The sequence below is a fragment of the Balaenoptera physalus genome (assembly GCF_965194825.1).
Source record: "Balaenoptera physalus genome assembly, chromosome: 1".
Lineage (NCBI taxonomy): Eukaryota > Metazoa > Chordata > Mammalia > Artiodactyla > Balaenopteridae > Balaenoptera > Balaenoptera physalus.
In genome coordinates, this window is record NC_138882.1 from 63,730,067 (window position 1) to 63,746,791 (window position 16,725).

Sequence of the window (16,725 nt, forward strand, 5' to 3'; positions counted from 1 at the left end):
TTCAGTACACACAGTGCTCACCTCTTCAGAGAAGTTTTCCCAGACCACCTCCTCTAAACCAACGTCTCTCACACTCTACTCCCCAAACTGCGTTATGTTTCCTGCAGTGCTCTTGTCATTACATGATTTGTATTTATAGTTTGTCCCCTTCAGATTATAAGCTTCATGAATGTAGGGACTTCATCCCATTCACCACTGTATAGAATATTGCCCAGCACTAGAATAATGGTGGCACATAGTAGGCCCCACTAAATATGTAGCAAAAGACCAAATAAGACTAGTTAGTGCATCGAGCAGCCCACAGTGCCCTCAACAAAGAAGCCTGAGATCTTCCTGCAAGGGAAACCATTTTGCTTACATTTTTTAATTTAATTTTTTATTTTATATTGGAGTATAGTTGATTTACAATGTTGTGTTAGTCTCAGATGTACAGCAAAGTGATTCAATTATACATATGCATATATCCATTCTTTTTCAAATTCTTTTCCTATATAGGTTATTACAGAATGTTGAGTAGAGTTCCTTGTGCTGTATAGTAGGTCCTTGTTGATTATTTTCTATATAGTAGTGTGTATATGTTAATCCCAAACTCCTAATTTATCCCTCCCCCCCAGTACATATATACAGTGGAATACTACTGAGTCATAAAAAAGAATGAAATAATGCCATTTGCAGCAACATGGATGGACCTAGAGATTATCATACTAAGTGAAATAAGTCAGACAGAGAAAGACAAATATATGATATCACTGATATGTGGAATCTAAAAATATGATACAAATGAATTTATTTACAAACAGACAGACTCACAGACTTCAAAAACAAACTTATGCTTACATTTTTGATTCTCAATATTCCAGTGTCTATAATATGGGGCTCAACTTTATTGTACACATTTCATTTTGGCTTCTTGCATTCACCGCCATGCAGGATCATCTTTTTTGACTTCCTGAAGTTCTCTAAACCATGCGCAGAGGGTGGCTGACACACTTGTTACCTCAGGATAAATTCTTTATTAGGTTTCCATTATCCCCCAAATCTTAATGTCCCAATATGCTTTTAAAAATACAATAGTAAAACTCTTTATTGCAAAAGCCATACGGGTTAAATGCTACATGGTATCCTGGTTTGGATCCTGTAACAGAAAAAGTGCATTAATGGAAAACCTGGTAAAACCTAAATGAAGTCTGGAGTTTAGTGGTGTACAATGTTAATTTCTTAGTGTTCATAAAGGCACAAGAGTGATGAAAGATAACTTTAGGGTAAGCTAGGTGAAAGGCATACATGAATCCTATGTATTATCTTTACAAATCTTCTGTATCTCAAAAATTATTTCAGAATTAAAAGATTAAAAAATAAGGATGCAGGCTGGTAGAGTACATATTGGGAGTTTAAAAGGCAGAGCGTAACAGAATCACAAAATCTCAGCACTGGGAGGGATCTCATGTAAAATCTAGAACAACCTCCCTACATCATATATTAGGAATTAAAGCCAAGAGTGAAGCAATTGAAAAAGCAATGAAACAGGTACATTAAGTATAAGTGCTATTATCTTAATTCTAATTGATATGGTGCTTTATAGTTTATAAAGTATTCCTCATTCATACATTCATTTGCTTATTCATTCACTACCAAATGTTTATTATCACAAACTTTGCCAGACTCCAAGATTATGAAGATAAATAACATACAGTCTATGCCCTTGTGCTACTAATGGTCTAATCTTATTTGATCTTCACAATAATACTGCAAGGCAGCATTACTGTTTTCCCCATTTTATTCATGAAGGATCATGGTTCAGAAGCATTGGGAGACTTGCCTGCTCATAGCTAGTGCAGAGGTGGAACCCAAGCCACAGTGCTGATGCCACAGTGCTGCCGGTGAATATTAAATGTTGGTGGTATTTTTGGTCTTGAATAAAGTTGTAGTGAGTTCTGGGCTAAAGAAGATATCACATCTATGTAAGATTGACTTCTGAGGGAAACAAGGTTGAGTGTGGGAGAATAGAGTTATAGCAGATCTAGGATTCTTGCCAACTTTCCATCTTGGTCACTGTCCTGAGATCTAGGAATCAATTGTCTGAGGGAACTTGGGCTTTGCAAAATGGCTCTTGGCTGTGCTCATAAGGATGGTAAACGTTCACTCCTCCCAGTAGGGGATTTGCTTCTGTCTGCATACTTGTCAGATATAATATTCCTAATGAATAAGAGATTTCCACAGAGAGTCTCTCTCTCTTTTTCTCTCTCTCTCTTTCTCTCTCTCTCTCTCTCTCTGTGTGTGTGTGTATGTGTGTGTTTCTTAGAGGTATCTTGAAGTAATGGAAAGAATATGGACTTTGGAGACAAACAGAACAGTTCTCAAAATGCAGCCCCACTACTATCTTTAGGAAAGTCATGTCAACTTTCTAAGCCTCAGCTTCTACTTCTACAAAGACAATGCCCCAGAATTGTTGTGAGAATAAAACGAGATAATATATATGTATTAGTGGCTGTGTGTCCTTTGGGGAATTACTTAACCTCTCTAAACCTGAGTTTCCTTATCCATCAAATGGTGGTGGTGGTGGGGAACTGATTATCCAAGCCCATTTCATGGGATTGTTTTGGTGATTAAAATAATTAATGCAAGTATAGTGCTTAACACAATGCCTGGCACATGGTAAGTCCTTTATAAGAGTTATTTATCCTTACTATTATGACTACTCTCTGGAAACTGAAACTCAAAGAGATAAATATCACACAGTTGGTCAATTATAATGCTGGAGTTGAAATATACAAATTGCTAGATTACAAAGACCACTGATAGGTACCATTTTGTTTTGGGAACATATAATTCAGTATACATATTAAGTGTACAATATGAGTGTCAAATATTTTTCACATTTCAGATAACACAGTGGTAGTATTAGATCTCTTGGTTAACAAATATTGTAAATAATTGACTTCAGGAGCTCCTGTGGTTAATTAAGCCTGAAATCCCTGCATGACCTGGAATTGTTCTCAGGCCAAAAGTGATCTCAGGACATAAATGCATCTCATAATATAACCTGGATCTTCTCAGAGGCCTTTGGGTTAGCCTCTACTGCTTGTATTTTTCAAAAACAGGGCAGGAGTTTGTGTTTTGGGAAGAATTTCTATTTCTCCCTTTTCCTGTCCTATGGCTTTCTATCCAGAGAAGCTGTTCAGCAGTTCATTTCTGATTCACCATCTTGAAACCTGCTAGATACTAGCAGAATTAAAACCCGACATGGAGAAGATAGCAGAACTCTTACCCAGATGTAGGCAGGAAGAGAGCAGACTGCATATAACTCAGCATTATTTAAAGAGACTGTTCATACAACCATCATTGTGGCAGGGGGACCAGTAATCGGTGGTACAGTGTTTACCTTCAAAACCCCTGCACTATCCCACCATGAGATGGTTCAGAGATAGTACATGTTAGGTGAAATGTGTGATGGTGACATCAACGTGTCATGAGGAAGAAAAATCAGTAAGAGTTAGAATTGTCAAGAAAGGAAGATTTCTTGGAGCAGGGGAGCTTGAAATTATGTTTTATTATCTACTTTCTAAGGCTAATCTCACTGCCCCACTGGAAGAGTTCAACCTTGATAATTCCTAATGTAGGCTCCAACAGGAAGTGTTTTGTGGAGACTAGGTTGTAGCTTCTCTTTCCACTTAACTGCAAATATTTATGATAATAGTAATAAGAACAACTACTACCTTTCCTGCCTTCCTGCCTTTCTTTTTTTTTAAAAAAACATCTTTATTGGAGTATAATTGCTTTCCACTGTTGTGTTAGTTTCTGCTGTATAACAAAGTGAATCAGCTATATGTATACATATACCCTATATCCCTTCCCTCCCTCTTGTATCTCCCTCCCACCTTTCCTATCCCACCCCTCTAGGTAGTCACAAAGCACCGAGCTGATCTCCCTGTGCTAGGCAGCTGCTTCCCACTAGCTATCTATTTTACATTTGGTAGTGTATATATGTCCATGCAACTCTCTCACTTTGTCCCAGCTTACCCTTCCCCCTCCCCGGGTCCTCAAGTCCATTCTCTACATCTGAATCTTTATTCCTGTCCTGTCCCTAGGTTCATTGGAACCAATTTTTTTAAGATTCCGTATATATGTGTGAGCATACAGTATTTCTTTTCTCTTTCTGACTTACTTCACTCTGTATGACAGACTCTAGGTCCATCGACCTCACTACAAATAACTCAATTTCGGTTCTTTTTATGGCTGAGTAATATTCCTTTGTATATATGTGCCACGTCATCTTTATCCATTCATCTGTCAATGGACACTAAGGTTGCGTCCATGTCCTGGCTATTGTAAATAGTGCTAAAATGAACATTGTGCTACATGACTTTTTGAATTATGGTTTTCTCAGGGTATATGCCCACTAGTGGAAATGCTGGGCCAAAGAGTAGTTCTATTTTTAGTTTTTTAAGGAAACTCCATATTGTTCTCCATAGTGGCTGTACCAATTTACATTCCCAGCAACAGTGCAAGAGGGTTGCCTTTTCTCCACACCCTCTCCAGCATTTATTGCTTGTAGGTTTTTTGATCATGGCCATTCTGACCACTGTGAGGTGATACCTCATTGTAGTTTTGATTTGCATTTCTCTAATGATTAGTGATGTTGAACACTTTCATGTGTTTGTTGGCTACCTGCATATCTTCTATAGAGAAATGTCTATTTAGGTCTTCTGCCCATCTTTGGATTGGGTTGTTTGTTTTTTTGATATTGAGCTGCATGAGCTGCTTGTAAATTTTGGAGATAAATCCTTTGTCAGTTGCTTCATTTGCAAATATTTTCTCCCATTCTGAGGGTTGCCTTTTCGTCTTGTTTATGGTTTCCTTTGCTGTGCACAAGCTTTTAAGTTTCATTAGGTTCCATTTGTTTATTTTTCTTTTTATTTCCATTTCTCTAGGAGGTGGGTCAAAAAGGATCTTGCTGTGCTTTATGTCATAGAGTGTTCTGCCTATGTTTTCCTCTAAGAATTTTATAGTGTCTGGCCTTCTATTTAGGACTTTAATGCATTTTGAGTTTACTTTTGTGTATGGTGTTAGGAAGTGTTCTAATTTCATTCTTTTACATGTAGCTGTCCAGTTTTCCCAGCACCACTTATTGAAGAGACTGTCGTTTCTCCATTGTATATTCTTGCCTCCTTTATCAAAGATAAGGTGACCATATGTGTGTGGGTTTATCTCTGGGCTTTCTATCCTGTTCCATTGATCTATATTTCTGTTTTTGTGCCAGTACCATACTGTCTTGATTACTGTAGCTTTGTAGTATAGTCTGAAGTCAGGAAACCTGATTCCTCCAGCTCCTTTTTTCTTTCTCAAGATTGCTTTGGCTATTCAGGGTCTTTTTGTCTCCATACAAATTTTAAGATTTTGTTCTAGTTCTGTAAAAAATGTCATTGGTAATTTGATAGGGGTTGCATTGAATCTGTAGATTGCTTTGGGTAGTAGAGTCGTTTTCACAATGTTGATTCTTCCAATCCAAGAACATGGTATATCACTCCATCTGTTTGTATCACCTTTAATTTCTTTCATCAGTGTCTTAGAGTTTTCTGCATACAGGTCTTTTGTCTCCTTAGGTAGGTTTATTCCTAGGTATTTTATTCTTTTTGTTGCAATGGTAAATGGGACTGTTTCCTAATTTCTCTTTCACATTTTTCATCATTAGTGTATAGGAATGCAAGGGATTTCTGTGCATTAATTTTGTATCCTGCTACTTTACCAAATTCATTGATTAGCTCTAGTAGTTTTCTGGTAGCATCTTTAGGATTATCTATGTCTAGTATCATGTCATCTGCAAACAGTGACAGCTTTACTTCTTCTTTTCTAATTTGGATTCCTTTTATTTCTTTTTCTTCTCTGATTGCTGTGGCTAAAACTTCCAAAACCATGTTGAATAATAGTGGGGAGATTGGGTAACTTTGTCTTGTTCCTGATCTTAGAGGAAATGGTTTCAGTTTTTCACCATTGAGGACAATGTTGGCTGTGGGTTTGTCATATATGGCCTTTATTATGTTGAGGTATGTTCCCTCTATGCCTACTATCTACAGAGTTTTTATCATAAATGGGTGTTGAATTTTGTTGAAAGTTTTTTCTGCATCTATTGAGATTATCATATGGGTTTTACCTTTCAGTTTGTTAATATGGTTTATCGCATTGCTTGATTTGCATATATTGAAGGATCCTTGCATTCCTGGGATAAATCCCACTTGATCATGGTGTATGATCCTGTTAATGCGCTATTGGATTCTGTTTGCTAGTATTTTGTTGAGGATTATTGCATCTATGTTCATCAGGGATATTGGCCTGTAGTTCTCTTTTATTGTGACAACTTTGTCTGGTTTAGGTATCAGGGTGATGGTGGCCTCATAGACTGAGTTTGGGAGTGTTCTTCCCTCCGCTATATTTTGGAAGAGTTTGAGAAGGATAGGTGTTAGCTCTTCTCTAAATGTCTGATAGAATCACCTGTGAAGACAGCTCGTCCCAGGCTTTTGTTTGTTGGAAGATTTTTAATCACAATTTCAATTTCAGTGCTGTGATTGGTCTGTTTATATTTTTTAGCTCTTCCTGGTTCAGTCTTGGAAGATGCTTTTCTAAGAATTTGTCCATTTCTTCCAGGTTGTCCATTTTATTAGCATATAGTTGCATGTACTAATCTCTCATGATCCTTTTTATTTCTGCAATGTCAGTGGTTATTTCTCCTTTTTCCTTTCTAATTCTGTTGATTTGAGTCTTCTCCCTCTTTTTTGTGATGAGTCTGGCTAATGGTTTATCAATTTTGTTTATCTTCTCAAAGAATAAGCTTTTGGTTTTATTGATCTTTGCTATTGCTTCCTTCATTTTGTTTTCATTTATTTCTGATCTGATCTTTATGATTTCTTCTGCTAACTTTGGGGTTTTTTTTGTTCTTCTTTCTCTAATTGCTTTAGGTGAAAGGTTATGTTGTTTATTTGAGATTTTTATTGTTTCTTGAGGTAGGATTGTATTGCTACAAATTTCCCTCTTAGAACTGCTTTTGCTGCATCCCATAGGTTTTGGGTTGCTGTGCTTTCATTGTAATTTATTTCTAGGTATTTTTTTATTTCCTCTTTGCTTTCTTCAGTGATCTCTTGGTTATTTAGTAATGTATTGTTTAGCCTCCATCTGTTTGTACTTTTTTACATTTTTTTTCCTGTAATTGATATCTAGTCTCATAGCACTGTGGTCGGAAAAAATGCTTGATAAGATTTCAGTTTTCTTACATTTACTGAGGCTTGATTTGTGACCCAATATATGATCTATCCTGGAGAATGTTCCACGAGCACTTGAGAAGAAAGTGTATTCTGTTGTTTTTAGATGGAATGTCCTATAAATATTAATTAAGTCCATCTTGTTTAATGTGTCATTTAAACTTGTGTTTCCTTATTTATTTTCATTTTGGATGATCTGTCCATTGGTGAAAGTGGGGTGTTAAAGTCCCCTACTATGATTGTGTTACTGTCGATTTCCCCTTTTATGGCTGTTAGCATTTGCCTTATGCATTGATTTGCTCCTATATTGGGTGCATAAATATTTACAATTGTTATATCTTCTTCTTGGATTGATCCCTTGATCATTACGTAGTGTCCTTCTTTGTCTCTTGTAATAGTCTTTATTTTAAAGTCTATTTTGTCTGATATGAGAATTGCTACTCCAGCTTTCTTTTGATTTCCATTTGCATGGAATATCTTTTTCCATCCCCTCACTTTCAGTCTGTATGTATCCTTAGGTCTGAAGTGGGTCTCTTGTAGACAGCATATATACAGGTCTTATTTTTGTATCCATTCAGCCAGTCTATGTCTTTTGGTTGGAGCATTTAATCCATTTACATTTAAGGTAATTATCAATATGTATGTTCCTATTACCATTTTCTTAATTGTTTTGGGTTTGTTATTGTAGATCTTTTCCTTCTCTTGTGTTTCCTGCCTAGAGAAGTTCCTTTAGCATTTGTTGTAAAGCTGGATGATGGTGCTTAATTCTCTTAGCTTTTGCTTGTCTCTAAAGTTTTTAATTTCTCTGTTGAATCTGAATGAGATCCTTACTGGGTAGAGTAATCTTGGTTGTAGGTATTTCCCTTTCATCACTTTAAATATGTCTTGCCATTCCTTCTGGCTTGCAGAGTTTCTGCTGAAAGTTCAGCTGTTAACCTTATGGGGATTCCCCTGTATGTTATTTCTTTTCCCTTGCTGCCTTTACAATTTTTTCTTTGTACTTAATTTTTGATAGTTTCATTTTATGTGTCTTGGCATGTTTCTTCTTGGATTTATCCTGTATGGGACTCTCTGTGCTTCCTGGACTTGGATGCCTATTTCCTTTCCCATGTTAGGGAAGTTTTCTACTGTAATCTCTTCAAATATTTTCTCTGTCCCTTTCTTTTTCTCTTCTTCTTCTGGGACCCCTATAATTTGAATGTTGGTGTGTTTAGTGTTGTCCCCGCGGTCTCGGAGACTGTCCTCAATTCTTTTCATTCTTTTTTCTTTATTCTGCTCTGTGGTAGTTATTTCCACTATTTTATCTTCTGGGTCCCTTATCCATTCTTCTGCCTCAGTTATTCTGCTATTGATTCCTTCTAGAGAATTTTTAATTTCATTTATTGTGTTGTTCATCATTGTTTGTTTGCTCTTTAGTTCTTCTAGGTCCTTGTTAAACATGTCTTGTATTTTCTACATTCTATATCCAAGATTTTGGAGCATCTTTACTATCATTACTCTGAATTCTTTTTCAAGTAGACTGCCTATTTCCTCGTCATTTGTTTGGTCTGGTGGGTTTTTATCTTGCTCCTTCATCTGCTGCATATTTCTCTTTCTTCTCATTTTGTTTAACCTAATGTCTTTTGGGTCTCCTTTTCACAGGCTGTAGGTTCATAGTTCCTGTTGTTTTTGGTGTCTTCCCCTAGTGGGCAAGGTTGGTTCAGTAGGTTGTGTAGGCTTGCTGGTGGATGGGACTGGTGCCTGTGTTCTTGTGGATGAGGCTGGATCTTGTCTTTCTGGTGGGCAGGACTGTGTCTGGCGGTGTGTTTTGGGGAGTCTGTGACCTTATTGTGATTTTAGGCAGCCTCTCTGCTAATGGGTGGTGTTGTGCTTCCATCTTGCTAGTTGTTTGGCATTGGGCTTCCAGCACTGGAGTTTTTCTGCTTTTGGGTGGAGCTCAGTCTTAGTGTTCAGACGGAGATCTCTGGGAGAGCTCCTTTCCTGCCCTTTCATAATAAACTTTGTGCTATGCTCTGGGGTAGACACTTGACATATATCATCTCTTTAATCTTCATGTAATATTATCAGGGTAGAAATTGTTATCTCCATTTTGCGGAAGTAGGTATAAATATCAGCAGAAAGGACAAGATGGGGAATGGAGTCATTCTGTTGGGGCTTAAGAGAGAAATCCAGAACTTTTAAAGCTCCTTTACATAGGCAAACTTGCTCCAAAACTGTTTGCCTCTGCCCCTTGCCATTTCACTGCCCCACCATCCCAAGCCTGTCTCTTGTTTCTCTTCTCTGTCTTTAGTACCAATCTACTTCTTCTCTCCAATATCTGTATTGTTGTGGTGTCTCTTACTAGCACAGTTGTCTGGAAAGGATTGCAGACCAAGTACAGCACCAGACATAGAGTAGGTTCTAATGACTATTTGTTGAAAGACTTAACAAACATTCTGAAACTCTGTGACCCATGTTATAAATGTCTGATAGCAACTCTAAGGATTATTCTGGGGAACATAGAATTTACAGGAGTCAAACTTTACTCTAAAAGAATGAGTCTCCCTTGGTGGAATTTAAACCCTCATCAAGCTGGGTTGGGAGAGAAACACTGGGGAGTAAGAGCTTTGCCACATGGTCTCCCGTCACATGGAGTGGCCACCAGCCTGGATGATGATCAAAGCTGCTCTTATTCCATATTTGCCATGGAGCTGAAGACTGGCTAGCAGTCCTGGAAACACGTCTGTATGTTTATAGAGCTGGAAGAAAGATACCAGCACAACCAGCCCATCCATTTGATGGGATTGTTAAAGCTCTTAACCAAGATAGTGCTGTTTTCCTTTACCCTGTTCTCCGCTCAACCCAATGCCACCCCCAACTTGCTAAGAGTTTGGACTTTCTTTGAGTTGGGACTGAGACCAGCAGAGACTGGAAGGAGAGACTAAAACTTCACAGAGGAGTTCACCAGCAAAACCAGATATGTGCACACCTTCCAGTCCTGGCCTCCATCATTGGGCCTGACCAACAGCCCTGGACCCAATGAAGAACACAAAAAACAGTGAGAAAGCCTGGCTGGAGATTGGACCAGAAGCAGAATGACAATACTGGAGCAGCATTTTGTGCTCCCTGAAAGTTCATGAACAGGAGCTTTGGCCTCAGAAATATCTGAGTTTGGATCCTGGATCTTCCTGTTTCTATCTTCACCAAGATTTTTGCAGGCATCATTTTATTTCATCCTCACAGTGACTTAGATGAGGCTCCACACAGCATGTGAAGGTCAGGGCTAGGACCAGAACTCATGTCTGCTGATTCCTCAACAAGGGCTCTTTCCCCTGCATCCTATTGCTTCCATGTTTTGCTATTGTGGACACAGGAGAAGGTTTTGTCTTTGCTTTCAGGGTGAAGGCCCTGAGAGAAACCACTTTCAGAAAGACCACTTTCTCAGAAAAGATCCATGACTATTGTCAAAGGAGGAGTAACTGTCTGCTGATTTTCCTTCTAGAAAGTTTCTAGTGTCAGGTGGATCATAGCTAACAGTGCTCCAGTTTGTGAAACTGAGCCTCCAGGCTTCAAAGGGATGATAAGAAAGAAAATATGTCTTTTCAAATGGAGAGGAGAGAGTCCTGAATGAGGGCACCCCAGGGTCCTCAGACTCTGAGGGAATGTTCTCAGGGAGTCTGTGCCTAGGGCTCAGCTGGGGTCCTGTCACTGTTCACCAGGAAAGCTGCAGTCTTGGGCTCAAACTCTTTTCTGTGGACCGTTCAGGAGCAACAACCAAGTGCTGGGAAGTAAAGCAGATCCTCAGGAATGTCCTTTCACAATCAACCTTTTTTAAAAATTGAATCTGAATCACTTTAATGATTCAAGTTTTCTCCAACTTCCCCCGCCGCTCCCACTGACAGGCTGCCCTCATTCCCTTTCTCACCTGCCTGGCTCCTGTGTTTGCAATCCTGCAGTTTGTGGCCAAATGTTTAGGTGAGTCTTATTAAATAAGGTACTTTTTAAAAAGTTGATTGAAAGGGAGAGGAATGCCTAAAGCTATATTCATTTTGCACCCTCGTCCTGGAGTAGGCTTTGTTCCTGAAAGAGAAGGTGGAAGTGGGAAGATGGATTGCTCATGTGAGTTCCTGAAAACTACTTGGAGGGAGTTTCAGGGCCCTTCCTGGATTTGAATGACAGGCTTTTAAAAGTCCATTCTGCCTCTGATAATGGAAGATGCCCTGATCATTCATTTGTTCATTCATTCTTCCATCAAACATTTGCTGGACCCCATTGTCAGGCACTGTGGGGAATTCAAATTGAAGATTAAGTGATCTTTCTCCTTCAAGGACTTTACCATCTATTGGGGGCAATAAGTCATACTCAAATATCTATGCTGCAAAGTGGGTGTGTCAGCAACTAAGACAGTCAACTGCTGTGAGCTTTGTTTTAGAGAAACAGCAGCTCAAGGAACACATATGAGTCCACGAGCTTTCCACTGATGGAGACTGGGAAGCCAAGGGCAGATTTCACAGAGTATACTCACAAGTGCCGTGTGGACTAAATGAAAGTATGATGACAATAGTAAGTAATTTATTAACCATTAATAGACACTATCCCCAGAGTTGTATATACATCGCCTTAGTTGGTCTTCACAATAACTTTAATAAGTACATACTGTTATTATGCCCATTTTACAGATGAGGAAACTGAGACCATTAGAGGGTCTGAAGCCTGTCAAAGGTGACACAGTCAGAAGTGGTTGGAGCATCAGTCCAGCAACATAGCCTATGCTCTTAACCGCCCTGCTATACTGCTCTCACATGAGTGTGAAAATGTACCCTTACAAAAATCCAATTCTAGAAGGAATAATTTCATTGTGTTGGCCTCATGTACTGCCAAACTCCAGTGCAGGCTCACTCTACTAAAATGTGAGTGCAATGAGACAGAAGCTGGGGGAGGTGAGCTCTGTTTGGTTGTCTAACTTTCGTCATATGTTCTTAGGCCCTGGGCCTGTAGTGTCCAAATAATCTTCACAGGGCAGTGTTATCTGAGGTGGTGTGTGAGAGAGTGATACACACACTTCCCATACAGGACTATGGGGTCAGCTGCCTGGCTGGCAGCCGGCGGAGAATTCATGGAACTTGGATGGCCTTCAGAACTGGTATCCCGTGAAACCATTCAGCTTATCTTGCTACATTTATTTTTGCTTATGGGAACTCACCACCCCGGGAATGCTATCCCCGTGATAGTCTGAGTGCACAGGACAAAGCAAGACAATGGAACAACAGCTCCAGGGAAACCACAGCCTGGCTCAGTTCTGAAAAGGCTGTTTTAGAGGAAGGCATAATTTTAGTGATGGTAAGGAGGAAGATCACAGAGAGCACCAGTTTGCTGCACCGTCTCTCTCTGGACACATATAAGCTTTGTTTACAACTCTTAGAGCTTTCTGTTGAAGTTGGCTTTCACTTGCATTGCTAGAATTAGGATAGAATAAGACCATGCTGGAAGATCAGCCCCCAAGTCTACCCTTCAGACCTTGGTTGTCCATTCCAAGTGTGTGGCTTCCTGATACGTACCAGGTGTTTTCCAAGGTGGTAATACTCCTGATGAGATGTGAGCACTGGTAGAGCAAAGAAGACTAGATCATCAAAGGGCATAGGTCACAATTTTTGTCATAAATTGCACTATTGATCTCCTACAGCTGAGCTTTCTAAGGTCTGTCAGAACTTCTTACAGGTCCTGGGAACAGGGAATTCAAGCCAGTTTGTATGGTGACCGAGTACCAAGCCCATCTCTCAATTCTTCTTCAACACAGAAGCACAGTGATTGATACAGAATAGTGAGGGAGTACAAGTTTGTTGAATGAATGAATGGATAAATAAACACATTTGAATATATATAAGCATAAATGAATAATAAATGATGATAAGTACAGATGCTTTCTGACCAGACATGAAATATATTTAATATTTAGTTTTGTCAGATCCAGAAGATCATTCCCAATAATTAAAAACAATGAAATGAAATCCAGTCACTGATGGTTTTATAGTTTGTGTGTCAGCAAGGTCCCTCTCACCTATCAGCATTGGGTACTTATTCTTACTTTATCTATTATATTTTCTGGAAACTTACCTTTCCTTGAAAAGCAGGGTTATATTCCAGCAGCTTTCAGGTCGTGACACAGACAACTGCCTTCTCTGCTTACTCATAAGAGGGAACATGATCAATGGCCAGGTCGGTAAAAATACAAAGAAGCAGAGGTAGCTAAAGACCTCCTTTGGAAGGTTTTATGAAAGCTCTCACTCTGCCCAAGGTGGGAGCCCACTGTGGCCAGGTGGAGTACAGCAATCTCATCAACACAGCAAAAGGAGCAAGCCTTAAGGCACCGGTGGGATGTGGGGAAGGAGTGGGAGAAAGTGGGACAGGAGATGGAATAAAGGGAGAAATGATTACACTGTTCTAAGCCAACGCTTAGCTAGAAAGGTGCTGTGAAGATGAAACAGGCTGATTCCTAGATCAACAGCAGCCCGGACAGAATGAAAGAGTGAAAATTCATGTGACTGCAGGGAGGGTCTGTGGACTAGAAGAATTAGAACTGAGCAGCTTGGACAGGAAAGGGACCCTTAGAGGATGTTTGAGGAGTTCAGGTGGCCCGTCACCACTCTGTAAGGACTGCCTCCATATGCCAGGACCCACAGTGGGCACTGGGAATAGAATTTCGACCAAAACACTCCCTGACCATGTAGAGCTTGCTGTCTAGTGGGCAATAGGAAGATTCCTGGATAAGTTGTGAGAACTTGGGGCTGTGGTCCCAGCTCCCCACAGCCTGTACTGGGTCACCCTGTACAAATCGCTGTGCCCATCTGGGCTTTGCCTGTTGAGTATCTTTGTGCTCAGTCTCCAGGTTTATGCTTCTAAGAAGGTCTTGTGAAAGCTTCTCTTTGTATTCTTTTTATTTTAATTCAAGTAATGTGAATTATATTATCTTTTATTTTAAATGGCATGAACAATACAATATTGCATTTGTAAAAATTCTAGATGCCTCTATATCCATTCATTTATGCATTCTTCCATCTAACAATATATTCATAGAGGTCTAACAAGAGCAGAGTTTCCCAATTTTCCTTCGGTTGAAAGACTGTGAACCATTTGAATTTTAATGGTGAGTATACATCATTCCTACCAGTAAAACAAAGTTTTTTATGATTTGCATAAAAATGGAATAAACTGTAAGGAATCTAGGTCATTGAAAGAGTGGCATGACTCAATAACTGAGGGAGCTGGGATCTTGGAAAGGGGTGGGGGGGTCTACTTGTGCATCATTGGTTTACTTGGATTTGTTCTCTTCTCTTCAGGTACCAGACGTGCTCCAACAATGGACTGGTGGCAGGGTTCCAGAGCCGCTACTTTGAGTCAGTGCTGGATCGGGAGTGGCAATTTTACTGCTGTCGCTACAGCAAGAGATGCCCATATTCCTGCTGGTAAGTTTAGCAGCCAAACGCAACTCCTCACTGCTTCTGGGGCTGGAGGGAAGCTTGCGGGGGGTTGGGGGTGGCGGTGCTCTGGTCCAGGTTTCTGGCTTCAAATAAACCTGGGCTGTCACAAACAAGTTTTAAATATAGCATCTAGCCTATAGAAGGGGATGGATGGATGGATGGATGGATGGATGGATGGATGGATGAGTGGAAGAAAACGCCAGAATAATATTCACACTGGGAGAGACCTTACAGGTCATCAACCCAATGCTCCTATACCCCTCTTTTGGCAGAAAAGGAAACAAGCAGAATAGAGCAAGGATGTGACTTGCCCGAAACCACCCAGCTATTTCATGTGGGTTCACTTCTAAGCTGAAGTGTACTGACTCCTGTTTCAGTGCTCTTTTCCCTCTATCAAAATAACTACTCATCACATCCAAGGCTGCTGAACCCATTTGGGAACCTATGTTTTCCCGCGGGACTTCTTTGGAAGACGCCAACCCTGTTCCAAGTCAGAGTGGCAAACATAGTATATAATTACAGATTGAAAAAGGAGGCTAGTGCTTTCTAGATAACTATGTAATTCCAGTCTGTGAAATTTTGTTCCTTTCCCACTCCCTGGGCTGATACCAAATATCCCCTGACCTAGCCTTTGAGTTGACTAGGAGAATGTGTGTATATTTATTTACCCTGATAACTTACACTGGATGTTGACAACATAACTTGTCCCAAGTTCTTCAGTCTGCAAACAAGTCAGACATTTCTGCTTTGGACAAAGGAATCCAAAAGTGTCAACATTTGAAGGTTGGTGACTCAAAGGATGTATCTCTCCACAGTGTGATGCTTGGAAGAACAGCCTTGTGGGTTATGCTTATTCTCTGCAACCAGAGAGCATTACTCCACAGGTGCCCAAGTGGGGCGCAATGTCTCTAGGGATATGCATCTCCAAACTCTTAACATTTTTCTGTTTGAAGCAATGATAAATGGTAAATTCAGAGATCAAGGTCAGCTGATATCACTAGCTATCTGATGGGGCAGGGACCTCGTCCAGCTTTCCAAAATGCCTCCATAAAGCTTTTCTTACTCCACCACAGCAGGCAAACAGGCATGGATGGCTAGGGTGTAGGATATAACTGTGAAAGGTCCTGACTCCAAGGCCAAAGGGGTTTCACGTGCTGGGGTAGAGTAGAAGGAGCCCACCAATCATTAAGACACTAGGAAATTAATGAACATGGAGCTATGTAGGTAGGTACAAGGTCTTGATATCAAAGACTGACAAACAGAGATGTGCAACTTTTCTTAAGTTGCCCAAGACATTCAAATCTCTGGTAGCAACATTTATCCTTGGCTTTGGTCTGCAATGGTCTGCCCATCCTCCTTCACCACCCCACTCTCTCCCTTCCTCATCACACTACATCACCCAGACATGTCACTGATGGTTGGGAGAACCAAAGGGTTGGGGGAGAGAGGAGAGAATTACTCAGAAAGACACAGCAAGTCAACTTAGAAGCGGTCCCTCTAAGGAAGGCTTCACTTGGCTGCACCTCTTTCTGGTTGCGTGGTGTTAGAGCTGAGAGCTACCACGGTTGTCAAGGAAATGGTACTTTTTCAAAGGGACACTTGGAGCAGCAGCAGAATGAGATTGCCGTGTCACCATGGTAAGCAGTGCATGACTCACTACCCCACTGGTGTGTCTAGACATTTTAGTGGCATCCTTAAATTTCCTGAGTCATGACGGTATATGTTTTTCCAAATTGAATGAAACCTCTAGGGCATGAATTAGGTCATATTTCTTCAGCATCTCAGCATATTGCCTGGCACAAAGTAGGCCCTTAATAAATTTCTCAAATGAATAACAAAACATCACAGGCGCATAGGAACTGTAACAGTGGTGAAACCTGACATTGATATGATGATGTTTTATAGTGGAAAAGGACTTCATTCACGTGCATCATTTTATTTGATCCTTTTAACAGCCCTTTGGAGTGAGAACTGTTTTCCCACACCTTCCCACAGTGAAAACTCCTGATAACTCT

The 16,725-nt window shown here is 40.1% G+C and overlaps 2 protein-coding genes and 1 long non-coding RNA gene across 3 annotated transcripts in view; 1 reads left to right on the top strand and 2 right to left on the bottom strand.

The window, feature by feature from the left end:
- Positions 1 to 16,725, bottom strand: part of SFT2D2 (SFT2 domain containing 2) — an 842,470-nt gene that overhangs the window by 339,946 nt on the left and 485,799 nt on the right. The gene's annotated exons all lie outside the window — the stretch shown is intronic.
- The window catches only part of LOC309649613, a 140,886-nt gene that overhangs the window by 70,687 nt on the left and 53,474 nt on the right, over positions 1 to 16,725 (bottom strand). The gene's annotated exons all lie outside the window — the stretch shown is intronic.
- Positions 1 to 16,725, top strand: part of DPT (dermatopontin) — a 42,660-nt gene that overhangs the window by 8,603 nt on the left and 17,332 nt on the right. Inside the window, exon 2 of the mRNA XM_082439052.1 lies at positions 14,570 to 14,695. Coding sequence (XP_082295178.1) covers positions 14,570 to 14,695 — 126 coding nt within the window. The remainder of the gene's footprint in view (positions 1 to 14,569; positions 14,696 to 16,725) is intronic.